The sequence below is a fragment of the Puntigrus tetrazona genome, chromosome 16, assembly GCF_018831695.1.
Source record: "Puntigrus tetrazona isolate hp1 chromosome 16, ASM1883169v1, whole genome shotgun sequence".
Classification (NCBI taxonomy): Eukaryota; Metazoa; Chordata; class Actinopteri; order Cypriniformes; family Cyprinidae; genus Puntigrus; species Puntigrus tetrazona.
Window position 1 is genome coordinate 8,553,611 of NC_056714.1, and position 18,716 is coordinate 8,572,326.

The following is an 18,716-nucleotide window of genomic DNA, read 5'->3' on the forward strand; positions in this document are numbered from 1 at the left end:
TTGCTTTGCAAAATGGAAGGAAATCTGATGTCTAGATGCTTCGCACACTGCATGCTAAAAAAACTACAAAAATTACCACTGCTTGAACGGGACTGTGAGAGATAGGGGAAGTAAAAAAACAAAGCAAAAATGGGAGAGGAGCGATTGAGTCAGCCACAAACTCTTTTCTTCATCAAAACAACTCCAGCCCCCATATTCATGTCACTCGCACACAGACTCTCTGCCTTTACTGGAAGTGGTGCTGTTTTAGAATATGCTGATCGCACATCCGCATATCAACGGCTCAATCAAACGCACTCCGGAGCTCAGTTCTGATACCGGCCTGACAAAACAGAAACACACTTACACAACCACATAAGCAAACAATGATGCCATGGTGCAGGCTAAAAATACGCCTTACATCTGTCATTTTTACCCATTGGGTGGGTTAGTTTCAGCACAAATAAACAATTTATGCTGCCTTGGCATTCATGTACTGTATGTAGTTGAATACTTGCAAAAGTGTTCAATCGATTCTTTTTTTTTAACACATTATGGTACAGCCTTACGTCAAGCTGCTTTAAATTACTTTTTTCCACATCGACCTACACTCTGTACACCATAATGGCAAAGCAAAACTAGAACTGTGATTTTTAAAACTGATTAAAAAAACTGAAATAAGTACACTGCATAAGTTTTCAACCCCTTTCATTCAAACCCCTAAGTACTTAAGGAAGCATCAGGTATTTTGGGGTATGATGGAAGTTTTGCATATGATGAGGGCAGACACACATTTTCAGGTTTCTCCAGAAATATTTGATTGGGTTCAAGCACAAACAAGCTTGCTATCTCTTTTTTTGTGTGCACTGAGCTTTTCTTGTACTCTACTGCTGCTGAAAAACAGCCCCAAAGCATGAGCACACTTTACTTTTGGGATTCTACTCCCAGTAATGCGCAGTGCCTGGTTGGACCTGAGGTTAATCAGAACAGAGAAATTAGTTTTTTAGAGTCTAAGGCTCTTTTAGGTGATGTTTTGCAAATTTTGCAGCTTTACGTTAAACTGCTTTAAATTACTTTCTTTCCTCATCGATCTACACTTCATACATGTATATATATATATATATATATATATATATATATATATAGATAGATAGATAGATATATATAGCCGACATATACATAAATCTGGATTACATAATCAGATTCCAAAAACTAAGTACATGTAATTATACAGTTATACAGTTAAAAAAGCGTATGAAAATGCAGCCCAGTGTGAATGCCTGTAAATTTAACAGGAAATAAACATGTAATTTTCTGCTCTAGTTTTTATTTATTAATTTATTTTTTACAGTGCATGCATTTTTTGGTAAAGCTGATTTGAAGCAGCATGCATTGTGTATAATGCTACTTTTTTTTTTTTTTTTAAGACATTCATCTTTAAAGTTGTTTCTTAGCAATGCATATTACTAATCAAAAATTTAGTTCTGATATATTTACTGTAAGAAATTTTCAAAATATCATCATCTTTGCTTAATATCCTGATGATTTTTGGCCTACTAAAGACCGGTCCAGGGTCGCATACATATCTACAAACTAGCACCCTAATTATTTATAAACACAGACGTTCTTGCTGGTGTAAGTTTTCCGCGTTACTTTTGGTTTGCTTTATATCAACACATTTGTTTCCATTCTTTGAAGTATGACATACTTTCAGATAAACCTTTTCACGCGGTGAGAGAAAATTCGAGATAGACCCGGTGAATCCGTGGGAGAAGAGTTGCCTCTCCCTCGTTCTATTTCTCTCTGAGTGTCTCTTTTTCTCTCTAACTTTTTCCAAAGTACGTCAGTCAACAGTTTCACTACATGCATCCTCAGAAGTCATGTGATGAGACAGAGAAGTAGAGGAACTACCTACAGCGAGCGACTCCTCCCCGACCACACTGCGACCCACGCATCCTCCCACAGCACAATATAATCAAGAACAATAATCAGAGGCGCTCACACGAGCCGAGAGACGGGATTGAAACGCACAAGGGTTTTTAGGGGAAAGCAGCTAGAAGATAAAAGAAAAAGACGCTTGGAACATGAATAAGAAACAGTTTGTGATGATTCTGGGGTTAGTGCTGGTTTTTGAAGGTGAGCATGTCAATTTAGAGTACTGTGAATGGGTAAAATATTGTTTTGTCTCTCTCAGCCGATTTTAAATTCTTTGTTTTTAATGCGCCGTCTTTCTGTGTTCTGCAGGCGCTCGCTGTCAGGAACATGAGGTGTTTGTAGCTTATGGTTCTGTAGCAGTGCTGCCATGCATAGATGAGACTTCTGAGCTCTCACATCCTTCTTCTGTCTACTGGAGCAGGCTAGTTGAAAAGTAAGACCATTTCATCCTTCCACGAACACATCCATCTATCCATCTAACACAGCCTCGTGACTAATTCATATGAACTGGCAACTTGTAAAATGCGTGCGATTTAGCAAAGTGAGGTCGAATTAGCCACCTGTACAAATTGTCATGAGATCCGTCCATCCAGAAACACAACTATCCAAAACCTCACGATCAGCATTTTAACATCTCACATTTCTCAATCTCCTAGTGCGCTGAAGACAGTTTGGCGGCGAGAGAAGAGCGGGTTGGAGTTTCGTCCGGTTAGAGATCAACCGCGCGCTAACTGCCCCGTCCCGAATTTCGGAAAGTCTGATTACAGCCTTCACATCACTGAAACCGCATTGGAAGACGGAGGGAAGTACATCTGTGAAGTTGAGGGAAGGATTCGGATGGTGAAGCTCATCAATCTCAGAGTTGTACGAGGTAATAACCAAGAACTGTCACTTCTTGTGCAAGTCGCTGGCTGTCTTCTGGAAGCCTTATCTGTAATATTTCCTCTTTCTCCTTAGCGTCATTTTCTCCCGCTGTAGTGGTCGAGGGCTTACGAACGGAGGCAGTGTGCCATGTCAGTCCCGGGACAAAGTCTGTCAAAATTAACTGGAAACAAAACGGCGCGAAAATAAGTAGATTCAGCCTCTCTAAAGTGTCTCAGAAAGATGAAGGAGACTGGACCTGTCAGGTTTCGTACACAGGTGGAGCGGTGGAGTCAACCACATCCCTACAGGTCAAAGGTGAGTGTCCCCTTAAAATTAAATTTAAGCGTCTTCTTTAAACTTGAGTTGCTCATCCACCTCCATCGTTGGCTTTCCAGGAATCTCCACCCCTCCAAGCGACTCTTCGGTGGTGTACGCTGCTGTCGGTTCCTCCGTCTCCTTGCCCTGCATCTTTACTGATGGCTTGGTCCCACACACCGTGAGTTGGAGCAGACCCTCCACAACGTCCTACTCTCCTCTTCCTCTCCCTGCATCTCTCAACGCGTCCGCTGGGCCCTCAGCATCAGCTGCTATACAGAGAGTGGAGGAGGGAGATGAAGGGATGTATACATGTTCAGGAACAGTGAAGGGATTGAATGGAGAGAGCAACAAAGTGCAAAGAAGGATGGAGCTAGTTGTAGCTCGAGGTGAGATTTCACTAAAACAGGGTGAAGTAGCTACATTATATATACACTATATACACTATACACTATATAAAGGTTTATATATAATAAACCTGTTATCATCAGCATTCAGATAATTTTAGAATCAATTTTTAATCATCCAAACGGCGTTCATCTCCTATATTAACTTCTGTTCCGTGGGATGCCGAATGTGCAGAACGCTGAATTTCTCTTTGAATTCTCTTTAGTTTCGAGATCCAGTGGTAGCGGACCCGTGACCCTGACCTGCCACCTCAGCAATTCCGACCAGGTCACTTCCTATGAGTGGCTACGTGTGAATTACGGACCAAACGACACTCAAACATTGACCTCTGTTCAAAAGACTGTTCAAAAGACCCTCAGGATTCAGAAAGTGGATGAGGAAGGTGCCGGTGAATGGGTTTGTCGCTATTATGGGAAGCAAGGAGTTCTGGGGAACGTGACTTATGAGCTGCATTTGATGGGTAGGTAGAGCAGTTATATTACAGTAAATGATCCTTGCATAAGCATTTCCATGCCAAAAAATAAACATAGCATGCTGTGAAGGAATTTTAAAAAATACATAAATTAGCCTAATTTGAATTAGAAACAGTGCATTTTGATTGATTTTCTGTTTTGTTCATTTTTTTACAGGTGCTCTAAAGAGCGGAAATTTAAGTTCGGGCAACAAAACTGCTATGGTGATGGGATTAGGTTTTTTGTTCTTGGTAATATTCCTGGTTTTGTTCCAGATGTACAGAAACTATCGCCGGGTATGTTTCAGTCTCCTCAAGTCACGATTTAATTATGCATCGCTTCGTGCTTACTTGATGCTGATATTTCAATTATGCAAAAGGAAGCATTTAGTGTGAGTAATTTGCATCTCATCTCTCATATTCATACTCATTTATTCCTCCTTACAGAAGAAGATGATCCATCTTTACCCTGCGATGGAAACCATCGTCCATCAGGCCGCCACTGAACGAGAGCAGAGAGAGAGGAGCAGGCCAAAAATGGCCGAAGCGTGTGTCGGAGACCCTAAACCAGTGTCTGTGTAAATGTGTGTGTTATGACAAATGTGTGTGTGTGTGTGTGTGTGTTTTCAATGCAGACAATTGTAGCAGTCCATTTAAACTGTAAATATAGTACTGACATAAATGTATACATTTTGTAAAAAAACAAATTTTGGTACAAATATATTTTTAAATATGAATGCAAAATCTGTGTAAATAAACCAATAAAGGGAAAATTTTTTACATTTCTCATGTATTCATTTATTTTAATTTCTTGTGCACAGTAAATATTATAAACAGGTATCGCTATACAGAGACAACAATCTGTACACAGATACATTTAAGTAAATATTATAATAACAATATACAATCCATCTTTCATAAAAAAAAACATGTGCTGGCTGTATGTATCACTCAAATATATTTATATAATAGTCATGCTACATAATAACTAAACAACACAACAGAACTTTATACATTACATTTCTCCAAACATTTTTATTTTTTTTTTACACATTTAATAGACTACACCTCACTACATTCAGTTTCCTCTGATGATTTCTTCTCTGACCTCCGGGGCTCATTTGTGTGCAGCTTCCTGTCAAACCAGTCTTCATCTTCAAAGTCCTCGAAGTCAAACACCTCCTCATCATCAAAACACCAGCCTGGCCAGTCCACACTGATGCCTTCTTTATTACTTCAAGGCAGAGAACAGGGGTTTATAGGTTAATGTCTTACATCCTTTGTTGTCGACGCTGAGATAATCATTTTTAAAAGTTGTAAAATTATATATATATATATATATATATATTTTTTTTTTATTTATTTAAACCAATCCATTGAATAGTTGACATTTGAGGCTGTAATTGAATAGTTGACATTTCAGCTTATTAAATGTTTTCATCTTATTTATTTTCATATAAAAATATGACATGACATTTTGATGCAACTCATGCCACTTTTAAGTCTTTGTAACACGTACATTTTGAATGTATCTGATTTATGGCCTTACATGGCTTTTGAAATGTTATCAAGTGCAGTATCATTGAATGCTATTATTTTTCAGGGGAAAGCCTGACTCCTAATGGTCCTTACGAAGAACTAACTTGTCTGCAATCCAAAAGTGCTGATATATCATTTTAGGACAACGATGTTGCCAAATCTGTATACAATTTCCAGGGAAGGTTTGAAAGTAATAATTTAGAAAGAATTTTATGCAACAGTTCACAGATGAATTGTGCGTGTGGGCAGAGAGAAGAAATAACGCACACGAAACTGTCGAGTTCTCTACAGTCATCTCTCTCAAACGGAACAAATATACTTAAAATGAAAATGATCGATTTTCCACTGGACAGTTAAGGTTATTTTTGGGGTTAATTTGAAAGGAAAGAATATTTATATCTTAAGCAAAAAAAAATTGCACACACACAAATAAACAAACATTCACAGCTTTAAACTCGTGCAGTAGAAACATCTGTATAAACAGATGCAGTAGGATTTTATATTTATGCATATATTTATCACATATCTTGCATATTATTTCATAATTGAGATTCAATGCCAATAACTAGAGAACAACAGCAACATCATACAACATATTTTAGGTTGGGATTTGAATTTTTTACATTTTTAGAATAAGTACAGGAACGGTTACTCCAAAAAAAAAAGGCTGCATGACGGCATCTGATGTATTCAACAAACTCTTTCATCTCAGAAGATCAAGAAAAAACATGTGATACAACCCTGTTAAGAACTGTTTTCAGATTGTGCTTTCAGATTACATTTAGCATTGACTCACAGAGAAGAGGTGACAACATAAGACTCACCTCTCTTTCATCTCATCCTCACTTCCATCCACGTTCCCCTCTCTCCATCCGCGAGCAGATATCATAGTAGCTACTGATGATTCTTCTCTCTCTGCCTCTCTCTCTCCTTCACTGATTGACGGCGAAGGAGTGTGGGAAACAGTAGGAGAACTTTGTAGAGATAAAGTTTTTTTCTTTGCCTCTCTTTTTCCCAGTCCTCGATCTCGTTCCTTCGCCCTCTGCAGCAGGTCCTGGAGAGGAGAAGGGTGAAGCTGGGGGTCCAGGCCTGGTGGGGGCGAGGGGCTGCGTCTGTGAGAAGGTAGTTGAGAACTCTGAGAGGAGCTTATCTCCGGGATGGAGGCGCTCCTCTGCGTCTTCAGTTTGATTGGTTTCATTTTCACTGGTTCATTTTCACTCGTCTGAGGGTCAGAGGGTCTTTTTTCAGGAACGTTCCATAACGTACCATGGTTGTTTTTTAGAGATCCCAGCTTTAGCACTCGGTGGGAATCCTGGGGTTTAATGCAAGGGTTGGATGCTCTTCTTTGGTTTTCACTGGAGTTTGCATTGGAGGTAAGTTCTAAACCGTTCGTAGGGTTGGATCCTCTTCTCTGGTTTCCACTAAAGTTTGCATTGGGAGGAAATTCCGATCCATTCACATCTGTTCTAGAAATATCTGAGGGAACAGATGGTTGCAAATTATTCAGGCGTTTCCTTCGAAGGCGAGGAGACTTTAGTTTCCTGGAGAACCTCCCTGATTCTGTGAGGAACCCATCATCTTCTCCTGACTGACTGTACAAAGAGTTCCTCCTAATTTCTTCAGAGTCATCTTCTGGATCTTGATGCATTGGTTCTCCTGTTTCTGCACCTGCCCCATACGTTGACGCAGTTATTGGAAGCTTGTTTGATGTGTAAGTGCTTGGCAGGGATTGGATTGAAGTGCTATTTTTCTCCACATCGCCACCTGGCATCAACAAGTATGATCCATTCGGCTGGTTTTTCACATGTAAGTGTTGTTGTGTAACATCATAAGAATTTACAGATGAATGTCGTCCATGTTTCCATGTAACTCGCCTTTCTGATACTTTTTGGGATGGGGCCTCTTCATCTTCAAACTGACTTCTTCCTTCTTCAGTTTTTAATCCAGCTGCAACTTCTTCACGAGCTGACTGACTCTGATCATTCGACTGACCCAGCAGTGGAGAGTTCCTATCCTCTGAAACTTTACTTTCTTCTTCTCCAATCAACATTTCTGTCTCAGACTTGCGCCTATAGGAAGGATATAGCCTCACCACCTCAGCTGGGTCAAAATCACTATCAGATCTATCAGATACAGACTGGCCATCAGGATCCTGTATAACTTTGTCAGAAAGTTCGTCCTGAATGGGAAGTTTCTCAGAACCACCCAATTCCGTCGTGCTCGTTGTCTTCATTATTTTGTTGGTCTCATTTTTCCTCAAGGTCTCTAAAGCTGCCTGTGATCAACAACAAAAAACAGTTTATAGTTACCAACTATATTTAACATTTTGACACAGTACTGCACCTAAAGTCTATTATGATATATAAAAGTCACTTTTAATGATACAATGATAATGATACGGTCAACATTTAGTTGGGTCATAAGGGGAAAAAAATGACTTCACGATTTAAGCTTTTCAAACTCTATTTTGTACTCTATTCGAGGAACGTGGCTAAAGTAGAAGGTAAAAAGAATTCATTTAGGGACATTTCTTCAGGGTGGGGCTTGTATATCCTGTCGCACTGGTGTGGAGTGTGTTTGCTGCAAGAGGAATGCACGTACTTGAGTCTCACGCAGAGCAGACAGCCATGACGCGCAGCTGTCTGGACCGGGTGTGGACAGGAAGTTCACACTGACGGCGCAACCTAGATCACCAACCTCCACCAGCACAAACGAATCTAGCAGACAGAGCAGAAACGGACATTCATATAATACATATTTATAAGAAAGATTCTCTTGAGGTAATAACGTGCACCAGAATAAGCATTTCATCATGAGCAGGTATTTGACACACCTTAAGTCGAGCCATTCTCAAAAAAACAAAAAAAACAATCAAAAACCAGCTTATCAAGTAATACGCCATGCTGTGCCCTGACATGCCAAGAGTAGTATGCTTTATTACGTAAAACTATTTGAAAGCCTTTGCCATGTGGAAAATCAATGTGCATTTTGAAACTGATTGGTTGTAAGTAATGCATTCTGTGCTTTTGCTGAAGCATGTTACACTTTTAGGCTTTAGTTCTGTCTTATGCAATGGTTTCCTCATGCGGTCATCTTATTATTAAAACCAATTAAATTGGCAATTAAATCCTATTCCTGCTTTCTGAGACTCTTTTGCATTACAGTATATATAACTAAAACATTTCTAGAACAAAAACATTTCTATATGCATATAGGCTTACTGAGTTTTTAATTTTTTTAAATAATTAATTCATATTCTTGTATAAACAACAATTTGAGTGAAAGTTTGCATTATATATTAGTATGAATTCAATACTTAATTCAACAGGTCAAAAGTAGTGCTGTCAAAAACATTTAAGCGGCATAAAGCCAGGATAACATGATCAAACATCTTAGTCTTCAACAAAACATGACCTTTTGTAGGAGTGTAGGAGAATTTATATAGTGACCTAAAAAGGGGGAAACTCCTAAATATTTAGTTAGATAGTCAGTTTAGTTAGTTTAATTAAAATGAATGATACTAAAACGTGTTTATGTTAAATATGCTTATTTGTTTTAATAGAAAATTTAAATCCTAGACTTTCAGACTTTTTGATGACATTGTATATAAGATCTGTTAAAGACCCATACTTTGTTAATATAAAAAGGAACTGATTTTAGCGACAACATTTAAAAATCACCCATTGCATTGTGTTTTAGGGTTACATTTTTTTCTATTTTCCTGTTACCTGTATGTTTTCAGTTATTCTACATTTTTTCTTGCCTAAAAATGCGGTGCATATGATCACATACATATAATGCATCACATATTTTGGTGCAGTTTAAAGTATGAGGTATATATAGATTTCAGAATGCGTTTCCAAAAGCATTGTGAGCAGGGCACGAAAATATGGCCCACAGAGTTTAAATCGTTCCGCGAGGCAGGTGAGATTATCAAATGTAGGAGTTGTTGATCACTCACATCCATCTTTGAGCTCAATGCAGTGTATTCTCTCCAGAGCCAGAGGGGGGCGCACTACCTTCAGCTTGTCCGATTTCTTCTGCGTTTTGGTCATCAGCAACACATCAGTGAAGAGCAGGACCACAAGCTCCTAAAGGAACCAGAAACCAATGCTGAAATGACGAGGTCAATACAAAAACCATTAATACGTCACGTGTACCTTGTTTGTCTTTTCACTTACCTTGGTGTCCTTTCTTAATCTGACCTTCAAAGTTTCTTCCATTAATTGCTTCCGTATGACATTTGGCCCCACCCCCCTCACTGGGCTCATCAAATCAAAGCAGCAGCACTCACGAACATACTGTTATTGAGACCGTTTCGTTAGCCTTATATATATATCAAAGTATATACAATTTATGGTTATTCAAGATGTATGTTTACCTTGTCTATTTCTTCACTCAGACCTTCTATTTTGCATCCCTCTATTCTTTGAGCAGCAACAGAGAGGGCCAGAGTATCTTCTTTCAGTTGCAAATAGCCATTAATAGACTCTAGGAAATTATTGACACTGTACAACTGCAGGAGAAGAAGAGATAGTGAGTGAGAAACAGGGCAGATCCTTATCTTTAACTTCAATGAGAGAATAAAGACTGTGCAAGCAGCTCATATTCAAGAGAGACCGAATGAGATTACAAAGACGATAAAGGCAATGCAGCTCAAGAGCTTGACTTTTCTCATAGTTTTTAGTCTGACACGATCATGATATTTCACAAGTAATACTACTGTGATTAAGACCAACTAGTGAAAGTGCCTTTTTCATATTTCTTATTCTTTTCATAATAACAATTTAATAGCATTTTAACAAGTATTTGCACCCGTTTTTTAATTCATTTTAATCATGCTTCAAATCCTTAAAGGATCTATTTTGTCGCTTTGAATTACCACTGTGTACGAAATCCGATATATTAATAAACTTGCCTTGGTAATGCAGCAACACAAAGGCTGACGCTTTTTAAAAATGACAGTTACTTGTGTCATTTTCATAATACAGTGCAAACGAAATGATGTAATACAGTTATGTCACGCACAGCCTTACCATTCTTTCAAGTGTGTTTTTGGTGGGGTGGTCTTCTGTGGTCTTCTGAACGGCTTTCAGCAGAAGAGGGTACTTGGTGATTCTCTGGTGTGGTTTGGCCTGCATGTCGCCCAGTCTCATTCGCCCACACTGCGGATGATTCTCCACCCACTGCAGCACAGATTACATCAAGGTAAACAAAAAAAGCACGCATGCTTCTTTGTGCAACATATTTGATTGTAATCTATAGTCATGTGCATCTGTGGATTGAAATGTGCATTCGAACTCATTCGTCAATAAAACGTTTTGGCTTAAATGATCACACATTAGTACGTCGATGTCAATGCAGACCTTTGATTTTTATTTTAAATGTACAGCTAGTCAGTTGAAGATCAAGTGAATTCATGCAAGCAATTTCAGGGCTTAATGTGCAGTTATTTCTACTATGTACCCTTCAGGAAACAGCACACCCCCATAACCTACCACAAACCACCACAAAGGCGGGCGATCTCACAGTCATTTCTACCCTGCTTGCTTTGCATACTGTCCACTGGTGCAAAAAACATTTTTAGGGGAACTCGGTGTGGTAAACATCTGAGATGTGGAAAACATATTCACACCTCGCTACCCATTTTTAGGTCTATATTTGGCCATTTTTTCCAGCCTTATTTAAGCTTACATGTCTTTTTTAAACTAACGTAAACAAACAAAAAAAAAAAAAGTTTCCTTTTAAAGTTCAGAGCATGTTCTGCACATTAAGATCCGGAGAGGATTTTTTGAAAATGCTAGTTAATGTTATTGCATTGGGCTTCCCAAAAATTATATATAAATAAATATTTTTACTTTTTGGAGGGACTTTTTTTTATCCACTTTGTTATATTTAATAGTCAAAAACAACCAGCCTACAAAATAAATGTCTTACTAATTTCCAAATGTGGGATTCATGCTTTTTAATATTTTCTTTATGTTATTCAGCACAAATTGTGTACTTTATTATTATTATTATTATTGCAATTAACTGGTGGTATGCTCCGTTGATTTGTGGTTATGCATGGAGAACATTGCCAAAAGCTCATTCGATGATCAGTTCCAAAAATAACAAAAAACCTGAGCTAAATGAAAGAAAATATGTTGACAAAACAACGGAATTCAAGATTTGGTAACGATATACCATAATGGTACATTTACTGGCAATTTTTAAAAGGTTGGTCATTTTTGCCGGCAAAAATGTAATGCAATGCGTTTATGCAGTTTAGTTAAAAAAAAAAAAAAACACATTATTTTCTGCATACTATTACGATTTCTCTTCTAAGCCTCGCCTTCCTGAAATGGGTCAATCTGTACAAAGCTCATGGTTCGAAAAAAGCGAGAACCGCTCTGATTGGCCAGCTATACAGTGCATTGTGATTGGCCGAATAATGTCATGCCGTACAAACAAGGCATTTATTGCATCCATTGGGGGCATAATTACTGAGTACAATCAATTAATACTGTTATGTTTACGCCTCGTAAACATAACACCAGGTTTTAGCAATCAGTCCTCCGTAAAAACACACTTTAATATTTAGGTTGAACTGTTCTGGAACGGTGTTGTAAATATAACTTAACCACTGATTTCTAGGTGTGTCATCTTTTGGAACAAAGCAGTTTCACTTTCACAAATGGCTCCGCCATTATTCATTTGGGCGTTGGAATGAAAATTGAGATTGGGGCGCACTGAATTCATGACCCGTCATTAAAACAACTAGAATTTCATCAGTTTAGTGGTGTTCAAAAAGTGGTTTTGGATGGAATCAGAGGTGGGATTTTTCACTTTTTTTAAGCATCATATGTTTTTGCCATTTTCTGTCTGAAAATTTGATTTTTTTTTTTCCCAATAGGATAATTCCACGCTTTTAACATAAATGTGATTTCAGTACCGTAAGATAAGTGTGAAACTGGGGATTTGTGTCAAGCTGTCTCCGTAAAATCCACATTTCTCTCCTCTTCCAAACAGTATTCAAAGTATGCAGGAAAACGCTCAGGAAACTGAAACGGACAAAAATTTAGTTAAAAAGGTTGGGAAAAGGGCAAAAAGGGATTGTTGTTAATAAAATTCAAATTTTATTTTTCACATACATGGTACGACATGCTTTTTACAACCGTCCAGCGTCAAAAAAATAAATAAATAAAATAATAATAATAATAATTATATATATAATATATATATATATATATATATATAATATATATATTATATATATATATATATATATATATATATATATTTTTTTCTTTTTTTTTTTTAACAAAACAATTATATAAAGAAGAAGTATACAAAGTATAAAAATAAAATATAAAGTATAAAATATAAAGTGTAAAGTGTCTTTTGTGAATGTCCAATGTAAAGTGACTAGTGCAAAATTGTCCAGTGCAGAGTAAAGTGACAAGTATCTGGAGAAAGAGGGGTGAACATGAGCGTCCCATGAGAGTTATGCTGTTGTTGTATCATACCTGCAAACATCCTGCCTCGAGTTTGAGAGGGTCAAAGGGTCTTCTAGTGAGACGGACCTCTTGTAACATTGGATACATAACTTCATGCCAAAAGAGTCGATGTGCATCGAGGATAGAGGGAAGATTGGAAAAGAGCATTGTGGGGCTGACCTGAAGAAAGAAAGAAAGAAAGAAAGAAAGAAAGAAGAGAAGAGACAGTAATGGAAAAAGATTAATTGATGCAGGTGGTATCGCCCACACGCTTTACAGCAGAGCAAAATTATTTTCCATCTTGTCCGTACAAAATGTTTCCATTTCTGACATCAGCGGTAATGCTCTAGATTATAAAATGAACAGAACGAGTGACTTCAGACAGATGACTGAGCGGCACATCATTTGACCTCACTTCTGCCGTCACAAGCGTCTGTCTGCCTGCCATTCAGATACGCTGAGAATGACTGTAGAAGGTCAATTCTTAAGAAAAAGGTTCCATGTAAACGTGAAAGGTGAGACGAGGGGCACATACTTCTTGAAGGAATCCGTTTCTGTGACAGTGTGACAGTGCTGCCATCACGAGCTGTGCGTAAAAGAGGACGTGCATAAGCCAAAGCTTTAGCAAGAGCGTAAATAATACATTTAAAATGTATGAATGAAAATACAAATGACTGAGAAAACGAGTTCAAGAATATCTATACAGCATAAACATACACTATTATTACAATTTTTGTTGTTATGGTAAATTGATTGTAAGTATCTGATTAAATTATGTAATAAATTAAAAAAAAAAAGTATGACATACTTCTTTAGCAATAGTGAGTTTGTTGATGTAGGTTAGCTCAGTATTAATAAGCTCCCACAGCGCCTCCTGCTGGTGTCGCTGGGTTTTAGACATAGCCTAGAAATAAGAGAAAAACAGTGAACGTTACCAGTACTCCAACATATACACAACACGACTTCTGTGTTCTGATTGATTCTAGTTTTTAAATCAGTTACATCCGGGTATGATTGCAATCACATGCACTATAAGTTGAAAAAGCCTATTAATTCTTATGATGTTTATTATTATTTATAAAAACGTTATTTATTTATTATTATTAAACCATAACAGTCTGGGGCGTAAGCTCATATTAAAGGCTACACGTGATCTGTGAAAGTCGCACAGGCAACCAACTGGCCAAAACGTAAACAAGTAACAAACTGTCACGTATTGACAAGTACGCAAAAAAACGAAAAAGCGTCGTCCCATAGGGGTTCTGCAGAAATAAATTGCGAATGTATTTCCTCCTTCTCTCTGTTACCTGGTTGTGGCTAGAAGGGATAAAGCTAAAACCGGAAGCTAGCAATATTTTTTTTGTGTGTGTATTTTATTAACGCCCACAGCTACTCCGACCGTTTACAATAACGCAAAACGGTAATTATCGTTGTACAGTGTGACAAAAAAAATATTTATAGGCGTTTAACAGACAAATCTGTGTACTGTAGCCTGAACCCGTTACCTCGTGGGAGTCCACTATGTCTGTCCAGCTCTTTTCGAGTGCTTTTTCAGTCCCTCCCTCCCCCCAAGTCCACCTCAGGTCCTCAGGTAGACTGAATAAATCCAGAACCTGTTTCAGCGCATCCACCTGTCCCTGTGCACCACCTGGTCGTTCCTGGGAGAGATTGAAATAATAGCCATGTATCGAACAATAAACCAGTTCAGGCAAATAAAATGAATTAAGCCTACCTCTAAAGCTCCGTTTTTGTCAGACACTCCCTGGCTAAAAAGTGCCTGCTTTAATGCGCCTCTGCTCTTCACCCCAGCAGATGTTCCCTTGCTCACTGTAGAAAAGTCCACAGCTGCCCTCTGCTTCTTTTTCTGGCAATCAAAATTGATCAATTCCTCGCAAGCAAAAACAAAAACAAACAAACGCATTCCTCATAGCATGACTGATACAAATGCTGTTCCCGAACCAACAAAGGACATTGTTCACTGTTCTGACTGAATGACTTGAGGACATATGCACCTCTCTGGTCAAGTGAAGTGTGAACTGCTGAATAAAAGCAGAGGAAACCGTTCAATTGAGTTGTAGCTCCTATATGTGTTCCTATAGCTAAAAACTGGAAGTAGAGAACTTTAGAGAGCTTTGGGAATCTTTTTCCAGGGATTATACATGTATATACGTTTGAAAAACTTACATCCCATTCAGTTTTAGCACATACAGTTTTTGGGGAGAGGGATATGGAGGACCAAATTACAGTATTTTGTGAATTTGTTTAGTAATTTAAAAAGTAATGTAATTTTTTTGTGTGTTTTTATTAGCCTAATTATTTAGTAATATATGAATAATGATGATATATAAAATATAATTGCTCTAAAGATTTTATTTATTATTTAATAATAACACATACATACATACATACATACATACATACATACACACACACATATATATATATATATATATATATATATATATATATATATATATATATATATATATATATATATATATATATATATATACACACACACACACATACACACACACACATATACATATATATATATATATATAGTTATTTGGCACTCCAGGTTGGTAAGGTGTACCACACAATACTTTGACCTTATGACTTTGACATCTTGTTTTTAAGAGTCCTGAAATAATTTCCTTTTTTGATTTTCTACAGCACCTTGGTCGCACCACTTGACTTTGCTGGTTGCAACACATGAGTTTTTGCAAATAAAAAAAATGAGGTCTTTTTTCTTAATCAGGATAATCAAATCCGTACCATGCCGCCTATGCCATGCCGCCTATTTTGGGTTGTCACATCATTGAACCATGATGCATTAAAAGTCTGATTATACTGCATGAAAGCATTTGCATAAAGCCATCAAATTCCAGTGCTGTAATCTGATGAACTGAGTACCTGGTAGCCCACAGTGTTGTATCTGTGTTTCTCTTGTGCCCTCCTCTGAGCGACTGATGGTACTGCAACAGGTCCGTCGGGGGTGTCTGTGTCTGCCTCTTTCTCCTCCTCCCGCTGTCTGTCACTCTTGTCACTGCTGGCAGTTTCCTCTGGGGCCATGACATTGCTCAGTTCTGGTCCTTTTGATGGATTACTAATTGACACAGATAGGATTGCAATAAGAGGATTAAGCGGATAAGACCAACAACAGTGCAACAATAAACAGGAAATGTAGAAGAGAAAATAGTAGCATTGAGTAATCTACCACAAAAAGTGCTGCGCAGAATACATAATTTAAAACCCACAAAAAACTGTAAACCACAACCAGAAGGAACTGATACCAGACTTTTGAAGCCTACTGTGACCTTTAAATCTCGAAACATTTCACATCTCATGACCTGGCCCAGCACACACACACACACACACACACACACTTGTTTTTCTATCATGGTGGGTTTGCTATCTTTTTCCATTGACGTATCTTGTTTTTATACTGAGCTAATGATGTCTTCTACCCCCTCGATCTGAACACTTGTGCAAACCTTTTTAATAATAATTTATTTTTTTTCTGCTCTGTAGGTGAACTGAGGTTTTGTAATCTTTAGGTCGTCTTCTGGACTGCAAAACATAGACAAAGTTTGTTAAATGTAAACATATGGGGTAATTCTAACCAAAACCATATCCCTAACCTATAATAAACCCATACTGTATAATGCTACTGTATAACGTAATTCTATTAGTATTACAAATTGCAGAAATATATTAATATAACATACTATTCTAATTTACTATAGTTTTCTTTTAAATTAGTATATTGCACAAATATTAAATGTAATTATTCAAATATATTTTATATTTATGTTTATTGCATGTTAATACATATGCAGTTAAAACCTACAAACAGAAAACAAAAAGACGTTTTCTGCTGAATTAGCATAACCTTTTCTTTCTTTTAACTAAATATCACAGAACGCTGAAGCATCAAACAGGCAGTTCTGGGAATAATAGTTTTGTTTTGTTCGTTTTTTTTTATTTTTTATTAAATTATAGAGTGACTTTTCCCAAAACGGTCCATTTAAAAGTATTTTAGTCCCCCAAAAGAAGGCCTAGCTCACTTCAGACGAATAATTTCCAGAGAATGTACGTTTTAAACAAACACACATGCACGCACATGCACGCACACTGCATGCCAGGTGTCCACATACAAGAGACACAACACAGACAATCTGAACCTTACGAACGCACATATTCTTAAACGCCAACTCTGATTCATACGATTCACTGTAATTCAGGTGAGTCATTTTTCCCTCTCACGGGCATAAAATACACTGCTGCGTGATTCAGGAGACTTGCGCACACATGTTCTGAGAAAGATCTGAATATCCGCCCACGTTTTACATCACTTTTTGGCAACACACCAATTCCGCTCAGACTTACCTTGACTGTCAACATTATCATCAGCCATCAATTCAGGGTAAAATACCCAGAGCACTCACACACACACACACATCCATTTACATGCACATACACTGCTTGCAAATGCCGTACGGACATAACATTGAATAACCACGAACAAAATGTCATTACGCATACTTTTGAAAACGAATTCAACATAAGTTCTGTAAAAGCAGGTTTAAATGCAATTTATATCAGCAAGTCAAAGTCTGAAGTGAAACTAGATTCACAGTACAGTCGTAGTTCTTTAATTATATACATGTGATTCTAGTTTTAGACAATCTCCTTTACCACACACACACACACACACACACACACTCGCTCTCAGGCAAGTATTCCCCAACAGATACCTGGATTTAACTGTGTCCATTTCCCTCACACAGACATCTTTAAGGTCTCTTTCTGTCCCTCTCGTCTTCCTTAGTCTGTCTTTCGAAGTCCTCTGTGTCATTCTATATCGTTTTTCTTTTAACCCTTCCTTCCGTAACAGGTTGAGCAAGCGAGACCAGATTCTTCAGACTTAGATTTGAGGCATGGCTGCACCCTGAGAAGATAAACCTGACTGAGACATTAGCACTCTCCGATGTGATTGACAACCAACCAGCTGTTGATCACAGGCACATAACAACGTGTAAGGTTATAATTGTTTAGACAGGGATGATAGGTTTGTGGTTTAGTTCCACAAAGACAAGCATGCACACAGACATGCATGCAAAATAAGGAAGAAAGATATTATTTTGCCTCCAATAAGGAAATTATTATACTGGTAGGATTTGAGAGGTGCTTACCCAAGAAAAACCCATCAACATGATGCCATGGTAACATTTAAGTACATTTAGGTGCTTCCTTCTAAATCTAATAACTGTTTGGGATATCTTTACCAGTAACAGCTGCAATCAAGCATTTGCGATAAGTCACAGTGATCCTGTTACAGCACTCTGGAGGAATTTTGGCCCACTCATCTTTGCAGAATTGATGTAATTCAGCCACATTGGAAGGTTTTCAAACATGAACTGCCTTTTTAAGATCATGCCACAGCATTTAGATAGGATTCAGGTCAGGACTTTGACTAGGCTACTACTCCAAAGTCTTCATTTTGTTTTACTTTAGCCAGAGGTGGACTTGCTGGTGTGTTTTGAATCATTGTCCTGCTGCAGAACCCAAGTCACAAAGAGATGGTCCTTAAGGATATTTGATAGATGAATTCATGGTTCCATTTATCCCAGCAAGTCTTCCAGGTCCTGAAGCAGCAAAACCATCACACCACCACCACCATATTTTACTGCTGGCATGATGTTCTTTTTCTGAATAATGTGTTACTTTTACACCAGATGTAA

The 18,716-nt window shown here is 37.8% G+C and overlaps 2 protein-coding genes across 2 annotated transcripts; one reads left to right on the forward strand and one right to left on the reverse strand.

Moving 5' to 3' along the window:
- The first annotated feature begins 1,978 nt into the window (after positions 1 to 1,978).
- On the forward strand, positions 1,979 to 4,719 carry LOC122360904 (protein borderless-like). The gene is made up of 8 exons (XM_043261745.1): positions 1,979 to 2,115; positions 2,224 to 2,347; positions 2,571 to 2,785; positions 2,872 to 3,093; positions 3,174 to 3,482; positions 3,707 to 3,961; positions 4,131 to 4,249; positions 4,400 to 4,719. Exons 1-8 carry the CDS (start codon positions 2,064 to 2,066, stop codon positions 4,532 to 4,534), a joined length of 1,431 nt encoding a protein of 476 aa, XP_043117680.1. The 5' UTR covers positions 1,979 to 2,063; the 3' UTR covers positions 4,535 to 4,719.
- A 6-nt stretch (positions 4,720 to 4,725) lies between these two features.
- On the reverse strand, positions 4,726 to 17,863 carry plekhg6 (pleckstrin homology domain containing, family G (with RhoGef domain) member 6). The gene is given in 16 exon segments (XM_043261728.1): positions 4,726 to 5,186; positions 6,316 to 7,766; positions 8,093 to 8,208; positions 9,453 to 9,582; positions 9,673 to 9,792; positions 9,873 to 10,007; positions 10,528 to 10,677; positions 12,426 to 12,471; positions 12,473 to 12,534; positions 13,000 to 13,149; positions 13,505 to 13,555; positions 13,778 to 13,873; positions 14,475 to 14,627; positions 14,702 to 14,833; positions 15,886 to 16,078; positions 17,730 to 17,863. Coding segments are annotated over 16 exon segments (3,258 nt in total). The 5' UTR covers positions 17,831 to 17,863; the 3' UTR covers positions 4,726 to 5,014.
- Positions 17,864 to 18,716: the final 853 nt, after the last annotated feature.